This window comes from Oreochromis niloticus, linkage group LG23, assembly GCF_001858045.2.
Source record: "Oreochromis niloticus isolate F11D_XX linkage group LG23, O_niloticus_UMD_NMBU, whole genome shotgun sequence".
Classification (NCBI taxonomy): domain Eukaryota; kingdom Metazoa; phylum Chordata; class Actinopteri; order Cichliformes; family Cichlidae; genus Oreochromis; species Oreochromis niloticus.
This window is the reverse complement of record NC_031986.2, coordinates 32,411,744-32,422,951: the sequence shown is the minus strand read 5'-3', so window position 1 is coordinate 32,422,951 and position 11,208 is coordinate 32,411,744. Positions and strand designations below refer to the sequence as shown.

The following is an 11,208-nucleotide window of genomic DNA, read 5'->3' as shown; positions in this document are numbered from 1 at the left end:
GAAATCTCCCAACGATTTCAGTTCAGGATTCTTCGTCTCCGTCTTGTCCCTGAGCCTGGCCAGTAATGGATTCTGGGGTCTGATATGAATTTTAAGAAACATTTTTAAATATAGATATGAACTAATTTTCTTATACTCTATTACAACTACATTATATGGAGGAAATGATGGGGTCATTTTCAGCAATGTTTTTCACAAATGACATGAACTATATATAAAAGATTGATGCAGGTTCCCTAATAATGAAGCTGCTGAAATGTTTTAACTCACATTTTATGTTCAAAGACTTTCAGTCATATAGAAGTGTATGAAAAACCGCCTTGGCTACTTAACCTGTGAACTCAGTGAATGTTTTCCTGATGACTTTATGGGCTCACAGCTCACAAACTGCAGGCCTCAATTTTTTACAGTTTACTGCATCATGAAAAGTATGTGTGATTTGTACTCTGGTGAAGACTATTAAAACATAGGACACCAACATACAGTTCTCACCTTCATGATTCTAACACTAATACAGCTGGCTTGGGCTTAGAGTCACTTCAACATAAGGACTGACATGTGACATGTTTCTATGCTGAGCATAGTTACCTGTTAGATAGCTGATTAGCCAAGCAATGCAGAAGGAGGAACAGTTAGCTGTAACTGATGTCATGACAGACTAAAGTGATGCATCTATGTCTTAGCTGCAAAGTCTGCCAGATGGACTTTGATGGCAGAGCTCTTTGGGTGTCTGATTTGGGTTTTTGGAGTTTGGATCTTCCAGATAAACATTATTACCATCATAACAACATCTGCGATTGCCCAACTGACAATCCAAAAACAAAAGTTGTATTGTCTTTAACAAAAAAAAGAGACAAGTCATTTTTTTGTGTTGCATATTTTCCATGTTTATTTCATATATGACAATGTGTTTAGTGTACACAAACAGCTGACGCTAAAACTCCAACACTCAGAGACATTGACTGAACTACGGCCCATTTGTAAATGGGTGCAACTTTATAATACAGTGTTCACAGCAATCATGTTTATATACAATGCAAAAAATATCTGAAGAGAAAGAAAAGTAATGGTGTGAAAAAGATATGGAAGCACAAAAATGGAAATGATGTTCCTTGAAAAGGGGAGGGTTTAGAAAAAGTAGATTTAGTGAAGGCTGCCAAGCGCATGATGGTGATACTGAACACTCGACAGTAAGGTAACCTACAGCATTACTCTGTACATGATGCCCAGCTGGGACACAGTGAACCACCCCCCCCCCATACATTAGTGGACAGACCGCTTCAGCCATGTCCCACAGCCTCCAAAAGGTTCCCTGATATTAACCTACCTACAATCAACAAGGAACCGGAATGTGAAGACAATTCAAAACGATTATTTCAGCGGAATAAGTATTTTCAAAGATCAGTTTACATTCAGTGTGACATTTGTGTGACTGCAACAACAAAACTTTGGTTGGCTCAAATGTGATGTACATTAAAAGGCCAATAAAAACATGAGGAAAAAAATCATGGAGACCAGACTGGAGCAAACCCGGGGACACGCATTCGTTTTTCTGACCATGTTGGATTTCAGGAAATGAGATGTGACAAAAACATGTTTGAGATATGGTGGCCTACAGTACACTTTAATCTGTTTGTTACAAAAAAGTACTGGTTGTTTGATTTGTCACAACTGTCGATGAACTGATGATTTCCATAACACACAGAATACTTTACAACCTCTGAAAAGATACTTCTTATTAGACGTAATGAAGGTATTACATCAGCAGCCAAACTAAGAACATACTGAACTGGAGTTATGTTTAATTTTACTCTCACTTACTCTCAAATGACATGTCATGCTCTCACTGAGCGTGCTCTCTAGGCTGGATGACCTGAGGCATGCTCACCAGTCTAACTTCTCACAACAGCTCACACGCTTTATCTGTTGAGGGTTTTAAACGAGGCACGGTTGCATTTTCATCAATAATTTGCCAACAGGACTAAAACTGTGTAAAAGGAGCCCCGACTATTTAACTTGTGGGCCTTAATATGCTTTAAACAGCCAATATTCAACAAAACTGTTGAAAAATGTCATTGTTTTAAAAAGTCTTTCAGGTTTAACACACATTTTTACCTATCTGCAAGTACTATTAGTATGTAATGCATTCTGGGTCAGTGACATAAACTAAATGCTCTTTTTAACAACCTGCAGTATACAGACCATAAACAGTATCACTGCTACTTTTGATTGTAATTTCCAGCAGTAAGGAAACAAGAGATATGATTATCAATCTGCTGCTGCTGAGAAAAGGAGAAAGAACCTGTGGCTGCATTCTCAGCACTAATGCATTTAATGCATTTCACTAAAAAAGCTGACAAATACTGCTGGAAATGATGACTGAAACTAAATGCTGTTCCAGCAATCGTTTTATAGGAGTCCAAATATTTTTTGGTAGTGATTTAAAATAGCTTGAAGAAACCTGAAAAATGGGAAACAATAGCTGCTGCTGACAGTAAACCCTCTGCTCTGAAAGCAAAGGTCACGAAACTGTTCACAGAAAAAGTGAAAATCTGACCATTCAGTCTAACCTTCTGCTTGGACTTGAAATGACGATGATGATGATGGAAGGCAGGAAAGTGATGATATGACCTGCAGACACTCCCAGAACAGTATTTTAGCAGCATGAAGGATGTAGTTTCAAAGCAACCGGTGCAGAGGCATACTGTAGCGTGCAGTATGCCTGAAAAGAGAGGCACTACATTCAATCAATATACATATCATTCAGGAAAAAAAACAGCTTCATATTCTTTACTGTGAAGAAGATTTCATCTTTTTCTTTTGATTGAATAAGGTAGCTTTGTGCAGCAGAGGATGAACTGGCTACCTACTTATATCATCTACCTAATTACTGGGCATTTTAAATGCATGTTAGCTGGGTCTAAAGTGTGACTATGCTAATCTTGTATCAGATTGTATTTATTCAAGTAATTTTCAGCATAAAGAAGCTGTGAGTTTTTACATCGTTTCAGTAATATTAATTGCAAGGGGAAAAGGTTGTATCATTTAAACATTTAAGGAACTCATTAAAAAGTGCAGTGTGCAGAAATTGCACTGTACTACTACTTTAGAAATATAAATGCATTTTTTTTTTCAAATAAATACATGCAGAAATAAATAATAAAACTGTTAAATATCTAAATATATCACATTTTAAAACAAATAAAATTCAGGTAGAGATTAAAATGGGAGAATTAATGTCATGACATCTGATTACTTCTTGTGGAAATGTAGGTACCCTCAGTGCTCCTACGAGTAGCTAAAAACAACATGAATTTACTACAGCGACATAACGTTTATGATGAGAAGCCATTCCCGTGCCAGGCTGTGTGTGCTAAGGTTTCTAGAAGTTGTAGGAAGAGGAAGCAGCTTACTGGATATCAGGATTTATGGACCAGAAAGAAGAGAGAAATATTCTTAAGCGAGAGACACGTGACTGCCACTTCGTAATTTCTAGCTGTATGTTGTATGCAAATCAGTTTAGACCTTTATATATAGCTGTAGAAGAGTTTTTCTATTTACTGATGCAAATGTAGCAACGCGATCCTTGCAGCTTTAGGTAAACATGCCTGTCACTGCTTCTTTTTTTTTTAAAGAACTGATGTATAAGGCTTGATGTGTCACCGACAACAACTACAGTACATTACCATACGCATGTAATCTGAGATAAGAAACTGCTGCTGCTCCCTCCGTTTTCTTCTCTCGTCCAGCTATGAACAAACTCCAGTACAGTACAGTGACAGGTTTTTTGAAGAGGTTCTTCAGACTAAGAGACTCACATCGCAGAATAGGCCTGACAGGAAATGGGTGCTTTAGGTGCTGAGGACACTAGTGATAAACAGAGAACGTACGGGGGAGAGAGATGGTTGTTGGTGACTGTAGCGGTGGGGACGGGGCTCAGCACGAGGAACGGGATAGAGACAAGGATCTATGTACATCATAGTCTTTGAGTTGCTCTCATGACATTTAATCAGTCTTGTTTCACATCCTCATCTGTCCGGCTCGTCTTCTCGACAACTTTGACCTGAGAGATAGGTGAGAAAATGTCCATTAAATATAGATTTTGTTTGCAGTTAGGATTTTTTTTTCCATCTTGAGATCTGTTTTTGACTTACCTGATAGTTCCAGCAAGGAGCGGGTTAAAAGCATACAGCCAGTCATGCATGTCTTTGTCATTTGTGGCTTGAAGCAATATTCCACGATGTTCTGTGCACACAGCAAATGTGTTTGGGGTCTGTGGAGAGAGCCACGAAAGCTTAATGCAGCAAGCTTAATGCAGCAAGCTTAATGCAATGTTTTGAATGATTCTCACTCAAATTTCTACTTTCTACTCTACCTGTTTCCTTAACTTGCTATTTTTATTAAATTGAAAGTGCGCACCTTAACTTTCACTTACTGTGCGATGTGTGTAACTTAAACCTGTTGGGCTGATCTGACTTAAAGTGAAGTTCATTAAAAAATAACTTAATAAAACTGTTGATGGAGGAGTCTGGTTCACCAACCTTCAGCATTGCCTGCTGGTCCTCGCTGTACTCCACCTGGGCAGAGGAGAGGTTGAGAATAGCTCGCTCCACTGCGTCTCTTTCCGTGTTGTAGATGTAGACGTACGGCCGCCGCACGACAACATAGCGCTTCACCCATCCATTGGTGTGTGGCTCCAGGAAATGCAAGTAACCCTTCTTCGACACGATGGGACTGAAAGATAAAGATGATATAACAGCATGTTTGGGTCTGAAGCAAAGCTCAAATAATATAAGGTTCTGAAATGACTGCTTCCTTCTCACCTGACTCGAATCTCCTGGATATCTGGGACAAACTTCCGGATCTGAGGTTTAGTTTCAGAGGCTCCGTTGATGGACTTCTTGGCCTCTACGTCCTGTGGTGCATCAGGACCGGGACTAACCACACGAGAGCGAGGGACAGGGGGTCTGCAGTAAAAATAGAGAATATCTGAGCTCTAGCAACAAAGGAGCTCTCTGTGCCTTACAGGACCCAAATGAACACTATTAATACCAAAGAATTTCAAAATAATAGACCTATTTGCTGATTCTGTTTCTGATGATAAGCACATGAAACATGTCAGACACCTTAAAAGAGTGAGAGTTCAACAATATATCTGTCTTATTATTATGTGGGTCTGGTATAAAAGCGGAAACCTTCAGGTCAAGAGTTTCTGGAACTACAACTTTATTAATTCATTTTTTAAATACATTTTTTGTTTTTTCAGCAGGAGATGTTAATACTTATTTTAGATGTCTTTGAGGAACATCTTGAGAGCAGCCTGGAAGTGAACTGCAGCCAATGTCAACACTCTGCTCTGCAGACCAGCTCTGATCATTACTAACAACAACCATGTCAATCTGAGCACTGACCTGAGTTCAGCATTGCTGTAGCAGCCCTCAACCAGTGAAGGGCATGTAGAGGAGGGGGTGATTGTGTTAAGAGCAGAGATTGAAGTGGACTCTCTTAACGTTGTGATGGACATCTCAGAGATCTGTAACGAACACAGTCACACAGATCCACAGTGGAGCAAATGTAAGGACTCAGTCGACAGACAGAAATCTGATTTTCTGTGTGTGTGTGTGTGTTTAAACTCTTATAGCCTGACCTTGCTTTCACTGGCGCTCACACACACATGGCTGTATTCTCTGTTGAAGGAGTGAGTGAGCAGCCGCAAACACTGTACGGAAAAAGGAGAGAGCTTAAAATGTCGGGTTATATAACAAAATCACGTGTGACATGATAAGCACTACATTTCTACTTGACAGGAATGTTTATATGAACAGAACCCATTACAATAAAGTCAAACCTAAAATAAATTATTGACAGAGTAAAGACGGCTGACCTTAGCAGCGAGCTCCCTCTGCCTCTCAGTGGTGATTTCAGTGCAGCTGACCTCCGGGTCCATCTCAGCGGGCTGAGGAGACTCATTCAGCTCATCGGTGACACAGGATTGAAGAGTCTCCTGGCCCATGAGCAGCGTGGACTCTAGTTTCTCCCTCAGAAGGAGGTAATGTTTGGTTTTCTCCACCTAGCAGAAAAACATCAGTCACTAACGGCAAACAATGCCCCCTGCCTGAAGTGGAAATTAGGAAGGAAAGCTGTTTATTTGACAAATTCCAGTCTGGTTTCCATCAGAAGCACAGAGCAGAGCTGGCTCTCTGTAGCACTTCTAATATTATACGTTAGAAAACCTTATTAGAGGAAATGAATGGGGCAATATAAACCCTAGGACTCGACTGGCTTTATTCATATTTTTCTGATGGCAAATTCTTTTTATCCACTGATTAGAAAGCTGGGGTGCTGCTCACAAGTGGAAGCAGAAGACTGACAAATGTACTGGTGAATCATCTGGAGTGAGGTAAGAGTGGCAATGGTCCATTTTACTAAAGGCAAATCTGAGCACGGAGTCGGAACTGTCAGTTTATTGGATGATTCCTATTTTCACACATGGCCAGGAGCTGTGGGTAGTGACAGAAAGTGGTGGAAATGAGCTTCTTCTGGGTGAAAGTGGGTGAAAGCAGCCAGATGAGGTAGTTCTTTGAGGGTCTTCAGGCGTGTCCAACCAGCAGGAGACCCAGGAGATAAGGGAGACGTTATGTCTCTCACTTGCCCTAGGAAAACCTCAATATCCCCTCACTGACACGTAACCAGCATTAATTAGTGACAGTATTTTTTTGTCAAGGAAAATGTATAATTTGAATGACATTCATCCCAGTTACTGTTTGAAGGCTCAATTAAGCAACAACTTGTCTCTCTAAACATGTCTCTGGCAGTGGATGAACTGCAAAGCTGCACCAAAGCCCAGTATAAAATTCATGAGGCATAACTCAACCGGAGCGAAAGAACAGAGCCAGTAAAAATTAAACAACAAATCTTACATCTTGGAGGAGGCTGAGTTTCTCCAGCTCCCACTGGTGGTCCAGAATGAGGCTGTCACTACGTGGCCTCCATCCAGCCAGGTTCTCTTCCCCACGGACGTAGGCCACAGAGGTGTCCAGCACCCGCCTGCGTCTCCTTTGCATTCCTGGTGAGGGATGGGTGCAATGTTAGAATTTCAGGACGACTGAGCTAAATGCAAAACCGTTTTTTTTCTTGCCTCTCACCAGGGCTTCCTGCATCTGCCTGGTGACACAGGCTGACCTCATAAACTCCAGTTACACGGTTTCTAAAAAAAGGGAGCGAGAGGGCATTTAACATTTTATAGAACATCATCAGAGAGAACAAATCAGCTAAATTATGATTTTAAAGATTAAAATGTCTCACCCATCTGCAGCTCTTAGGCTACCAGTACCGAAAAGGTTACGGATTGATCGGGAAGCTGAGAGCTTTGTGTCCCGAGAGTAAAATACCATGCAGATATCTTTGGTAATAACTGCAGGCTGCGTGCAGTTCTCCATCTGCAATTCATAAAACAGGAGACATTTCCAACATTGTTCCTCTAGAGTAACTCACACGTCACCTCTGATCCTGTAACAGCTATTTCTCCTTCTTATGAATGCAGCCAGTGTACAGTACCTCCAAGTAGGCTGAGAGGGTCATATAGATCTTCTCCCCGTATGGAGTGACTCGGTTTAGGAGCAGGGAGTTGTGCATTGAGCTATCCCAAGCAGCCTCAAACCGGAAGAAAGTTCTGAGGTGGTCCGATGAGACAAGAAGCCAAGAAACTGAATCAGCAGTCGAAACTCAAGTTCCTTTTACTAAAACAACAGATTAGCTGCCAGAGCTTAACCCATGCTAAAGTTTACTCTGCAGATGTAAACATAAAAAACTAGATAAATCCAAAAAAATTCCAATAATAAACTATTTAAACAGAAAAATGTGACCTAATATCATGATTTATAAACAGAAGCAAATCAATTTACTGATCCACTTGTGCAATATATAAACATTTTAGTAAATATTTCTCTAGTTTTCAATAAAACAAAAGTGCTTATACGATCATTTTGCATGCAACAAACAGACTGAGTTATGTTTGCTTTGTATAAAACATCACAGAAAAGCAAAGAGAGCAGAGATGAATATTGGTACAGAAAGAAAGGCGATGGAGGGATGAGGCACGAGCAGGTAAACATGAGGGACAGGGCAGTGAAATACCTATGGTCAACTCCCACGGAAATGCTGTGAGAAAGAGGAAATCAGCAAAAGAATAGACAGTGAGAGTCAGGAAGTATGTTGTGGTTGTGTGCTTGTGTGGCTGGGATGCTGTTTGCCTTTTTTTCACACTGATAACTCATCAAAGCTCATCAGATAGAGCGGAGAGGTTCTGTGAGGACGGCTGATTTACTGTACGTTAGAGAAGGTCAAATAACAGCACGGGACCATTCTTCAAGCACAACAATGCTGCTTTCTATTCCTCCGATGATTTACTCCATACACTAATGTACACAATTTTTCCTCGTGTCCCTCGAGGGGAAATAATCACACACTGAAGTCAGTTATTATTCTGGCCTCTAGCCCGGTGCTGCCTTAAATCTAAAAAAGATAATCCAAGCAAGAACTGTAAAAGGAAACTAATGTTTCTCTAAGCCATGAAAAGAGGCCGTACGGACTCTTCATGAGGTTCAGATGTTGGGCCCACTGGCCTTGGACTGAGGTGACCTTGTGGGAAAGTGAACAGAGTGTCACTGCGAAGAAAGCAAACATCTATGCGCAGAGCTCGCGTGAATAAAGGAGAGGTGCCTTTTCTGTTGCCAGTAATTAGCAAGTTCATACAAATTCACACCTTCACACATGCACACTTTTTCCCCAGTAGTAGAAACCTGTTCGCTTACACTACAACGAAGCAATTTCCTCTCTGCGCTCCTCCAACATGTGCTTCTCTGCACTTTACTGCCTCCTAAAAATGTGGGAGCCAGCACTGAAGTCATGCTCCTGGCATAACATGTGAGGAACCATTTGTTTCTGGTGTTTGGCAGAGTTTCGCTGAGGTACGAGTAGGATTTAAAAATATTCACAACATTGCAGCAATTTTGTGTAAAGTGCTACTGGTGAGGTAATGGTTCACTGGAATACATTTTAATAGCTGCACTGGAGTATCGTGCCAGAGCGCGTACTGTAAATGATGTGATCCATATTGCAGCACTTGAGTAATAGCGGGCGAACAGTGTTCCTGTTAATATTCTGTAGCTTTGATGGGAAACACTCTGACTCTTGGGATTAGAGGTGACTAACAAAATCATATCCATGGATTCAAAATATTCCTTCACTGTAAAGGCCAAAAAAATGAACATAAGAAACAGTGTTGAGAGACAAAAGCAGAAAATAACCTCTTTTTAGCCTCTTTTAAATATCAGTTTGCCTTTGTAGAGTTAGGCTATGTTTCTGTGATGGATTCCTACCACCCTCTACTGGTAACCAGTACAAATGCACCTTCTTCATAGTTTTACTTCACTGCCTTCTCAATGTAATCTGCAAATAAAGGAGCACTTGTAAACAAACAGGCTAAAGACAGAGTAAACGTTCTAAAATCTGCCTCATCAGCTGAAGTGGAAACCAAGAGTTTGATACTGGCCCCACGACACCTCCAGCAGAGACACAGCCAAGGACAGTCCACGCGAAACAAAGCAGAGCCATGCAGATCCCGTCCGTCATCGGCCTGACAGAAGCTCAAACACACATCCAACACAGCCAGAGAAGCAAAGAGGCACAGATGAAACGCTGACAGCAATGACAGAGTCAGAGAGAAGGTAACAAAGTCACGAAAGAGATGACAGGGTATGGAGGACATTAGAAAGATGAGGCGTTCGTGTAACTTAGGAGCATGAAAACAGAGGCAAATAATATACCTAGGCATGTCCGAATCAAGAAACTGTCTGCAAAAGCAAAAAACAACATTCCATTAGTGGACTGGAGGGAGAAAAATGTTAGCATCATATTCTTGCGATGTTAGTTTCTGACCACACTGGACCGCATCTTGATCTGGCGCTGAGCCATTAAGCTTAAGTTTTGGCTACTGAGCCCATAACACGACAAACAATTAGGGTTAAAGAAAGGCTGATCCAGCAGAGGTTAGAGGTTAGTACAGTATGGAGCTCTCGGTTGCTTTACATTAAAACGCAGTAAACCCAAATCTGGACGATGCTGCTGCTGATGTTGTTAGATTTTTGGGGGATAGGGGAAGCAAGAGAGATTAAGCAATGAGACAAAAAAAACAGGGTCAGGATGCGCTATAATTTTCAGGACTTTTTACGTGAATAATTACAATATTTTCCTTCATATTTCTTATATTGTAAATATACTTATGGAGTCTACTACTACATAAGAGTTACTACCATAAGATTTATACAAGGATGAGTGTTAAGTGATTTTAGATATTAATAAAGAAGCAAAAAAAGAGTTAATAATATCTTTTGTGGCAGCAGTTACTTGATTTATTAACCGAATGGTCCATCTACAAATCAATTGCTGTTTAATCCTAAATTCTCATCAGTTGTAAAAAGAAACCTACTGCCCTCTACTGGCGGGATGCTAACATTAAGCTCTGCAAACTCGGGGCTTTTTACATTTCTCTGTTTTGCACTTCCTCGACTCCTCTCTCCTCCATCCTTCTGCCAGACACTCTGCATTAAATCAGTCCTGAAGGATGCCTCAATTTATAAAACACACAGAGGAGAGGAAGGAGGAGGAAGCACAGTCATTTATGTAATTTATGGAAGTCTTTTGAGCTTGAAAGGTATGTAAAAACCATAACAGGAGAAGTAATTACTCTTTTGTATTCAGTTTTTCTTTCTGCCTGTCTCCATTATTGTGGAGAGGATTATCAAAAAAATGCATGATATCTCTACACTCTTCTCACAATGTGTACCGCTATCAAATAATACCAGTGGCAGGCTGTAACAAAGCAATGGCCAGATACTGCTGCTGTACTACACTTTGAATTAAAATCACTTTAAAATGATGTCTCTGCAGCCTCTCATTCTGTTAAATGCATGTTGGCTCAACTCCTCTCTTACCTCCTTGGTTTGCATCTGTGATAAAATGCAAGAAAAGGAGGCAAGGAAATGATGCATAAAATGAGTGTCTGTACAAAAATTTGCATGTATAAAAGTCAGAACATATATTTCTGTTATACATTCACAACAGCTCATTCTAACCTCTTTCCTGTGAACTTTGTGTTAGTAATGCCATTACTCAGTAAGTGAACAATACACCTCCTCTGTTCTTTCG

At 40.5% G+C, this 11,208-nt stretch overlaps 1 protein-coding gene across 14 annotated transcripts in view; it reads right to left on the bottom strand.

Moving 5' to 3' along the window:
- Positions 1 to 861: 861 nt before the first annotated feature.
- Positions 862 to 11,208, bottom strand: part of kif1aa (kinesin family member 1Aa) — a 49,459-nt gene continuing 39,112 nt past the window's right edge. For 8 of the 14 annotated variants that reach the window (XM_025903010.1, XM_025903012.1, XM_025903016.1 and 5 more), the window contains 12 exons: positions 9,828 to 9,854; positions 7,558 to 7,672; positions 7,306 to 7,439; positions 7,146 to 7,207; positions 6,921 to 7,066; positions 5,885 to 6,070; positions 5,648 to 5,719; positions 5,412 to 5,533; positions 4,824 to 4,967; positions 4,542 to 4,734; positions 4,155 to 4,273; positions 862 to 4,063 (listed from right to left, as the gene is read on the bottom strand). In XM_025903010.1, coding sequence (XP_025758795.1) covers positions 4,021 to 4,063; positions 4,155 to 4,273; positions 4,542 to 4,734; positions 4,824 to 4,967; positions 5,412 to 5,533; positions 5,648 to 5,719; positions 5,885 to 6,070; positions 6,921 to 7,066; positions 7,146 to 7,207; positions 7,306 to 7,439; positions 7,558 to 7,672; positions 9,828 to 9,854 — 1,363 coding nt within the window. In that variant the 3' untranslated portion in view covers positions 862 to 4,020. Of the gene's footprint in view, positions 4,064 to 4,154; positions 4,274 to 4,541; positions 4,735 to 4,823; positions 4,968 to 5,411; positions 5,534 to 5,647; positions 5,720 to 5,884; positions 6,071 to 6,920; positions 7,067 to 7,145; positions 7,208 to 7,305; positions 7,440 to 7,557; positions 7,673 to 8,136; positions 8,161 to 9,827; positions 9,855 to 11,208 lie in introns of all 14 variants that reach the window. The other 6 variants (XM_025903014.1, XM_025903015.1, XM_025903020.1 and 3 more) reach the window with 2 other exon arrangements.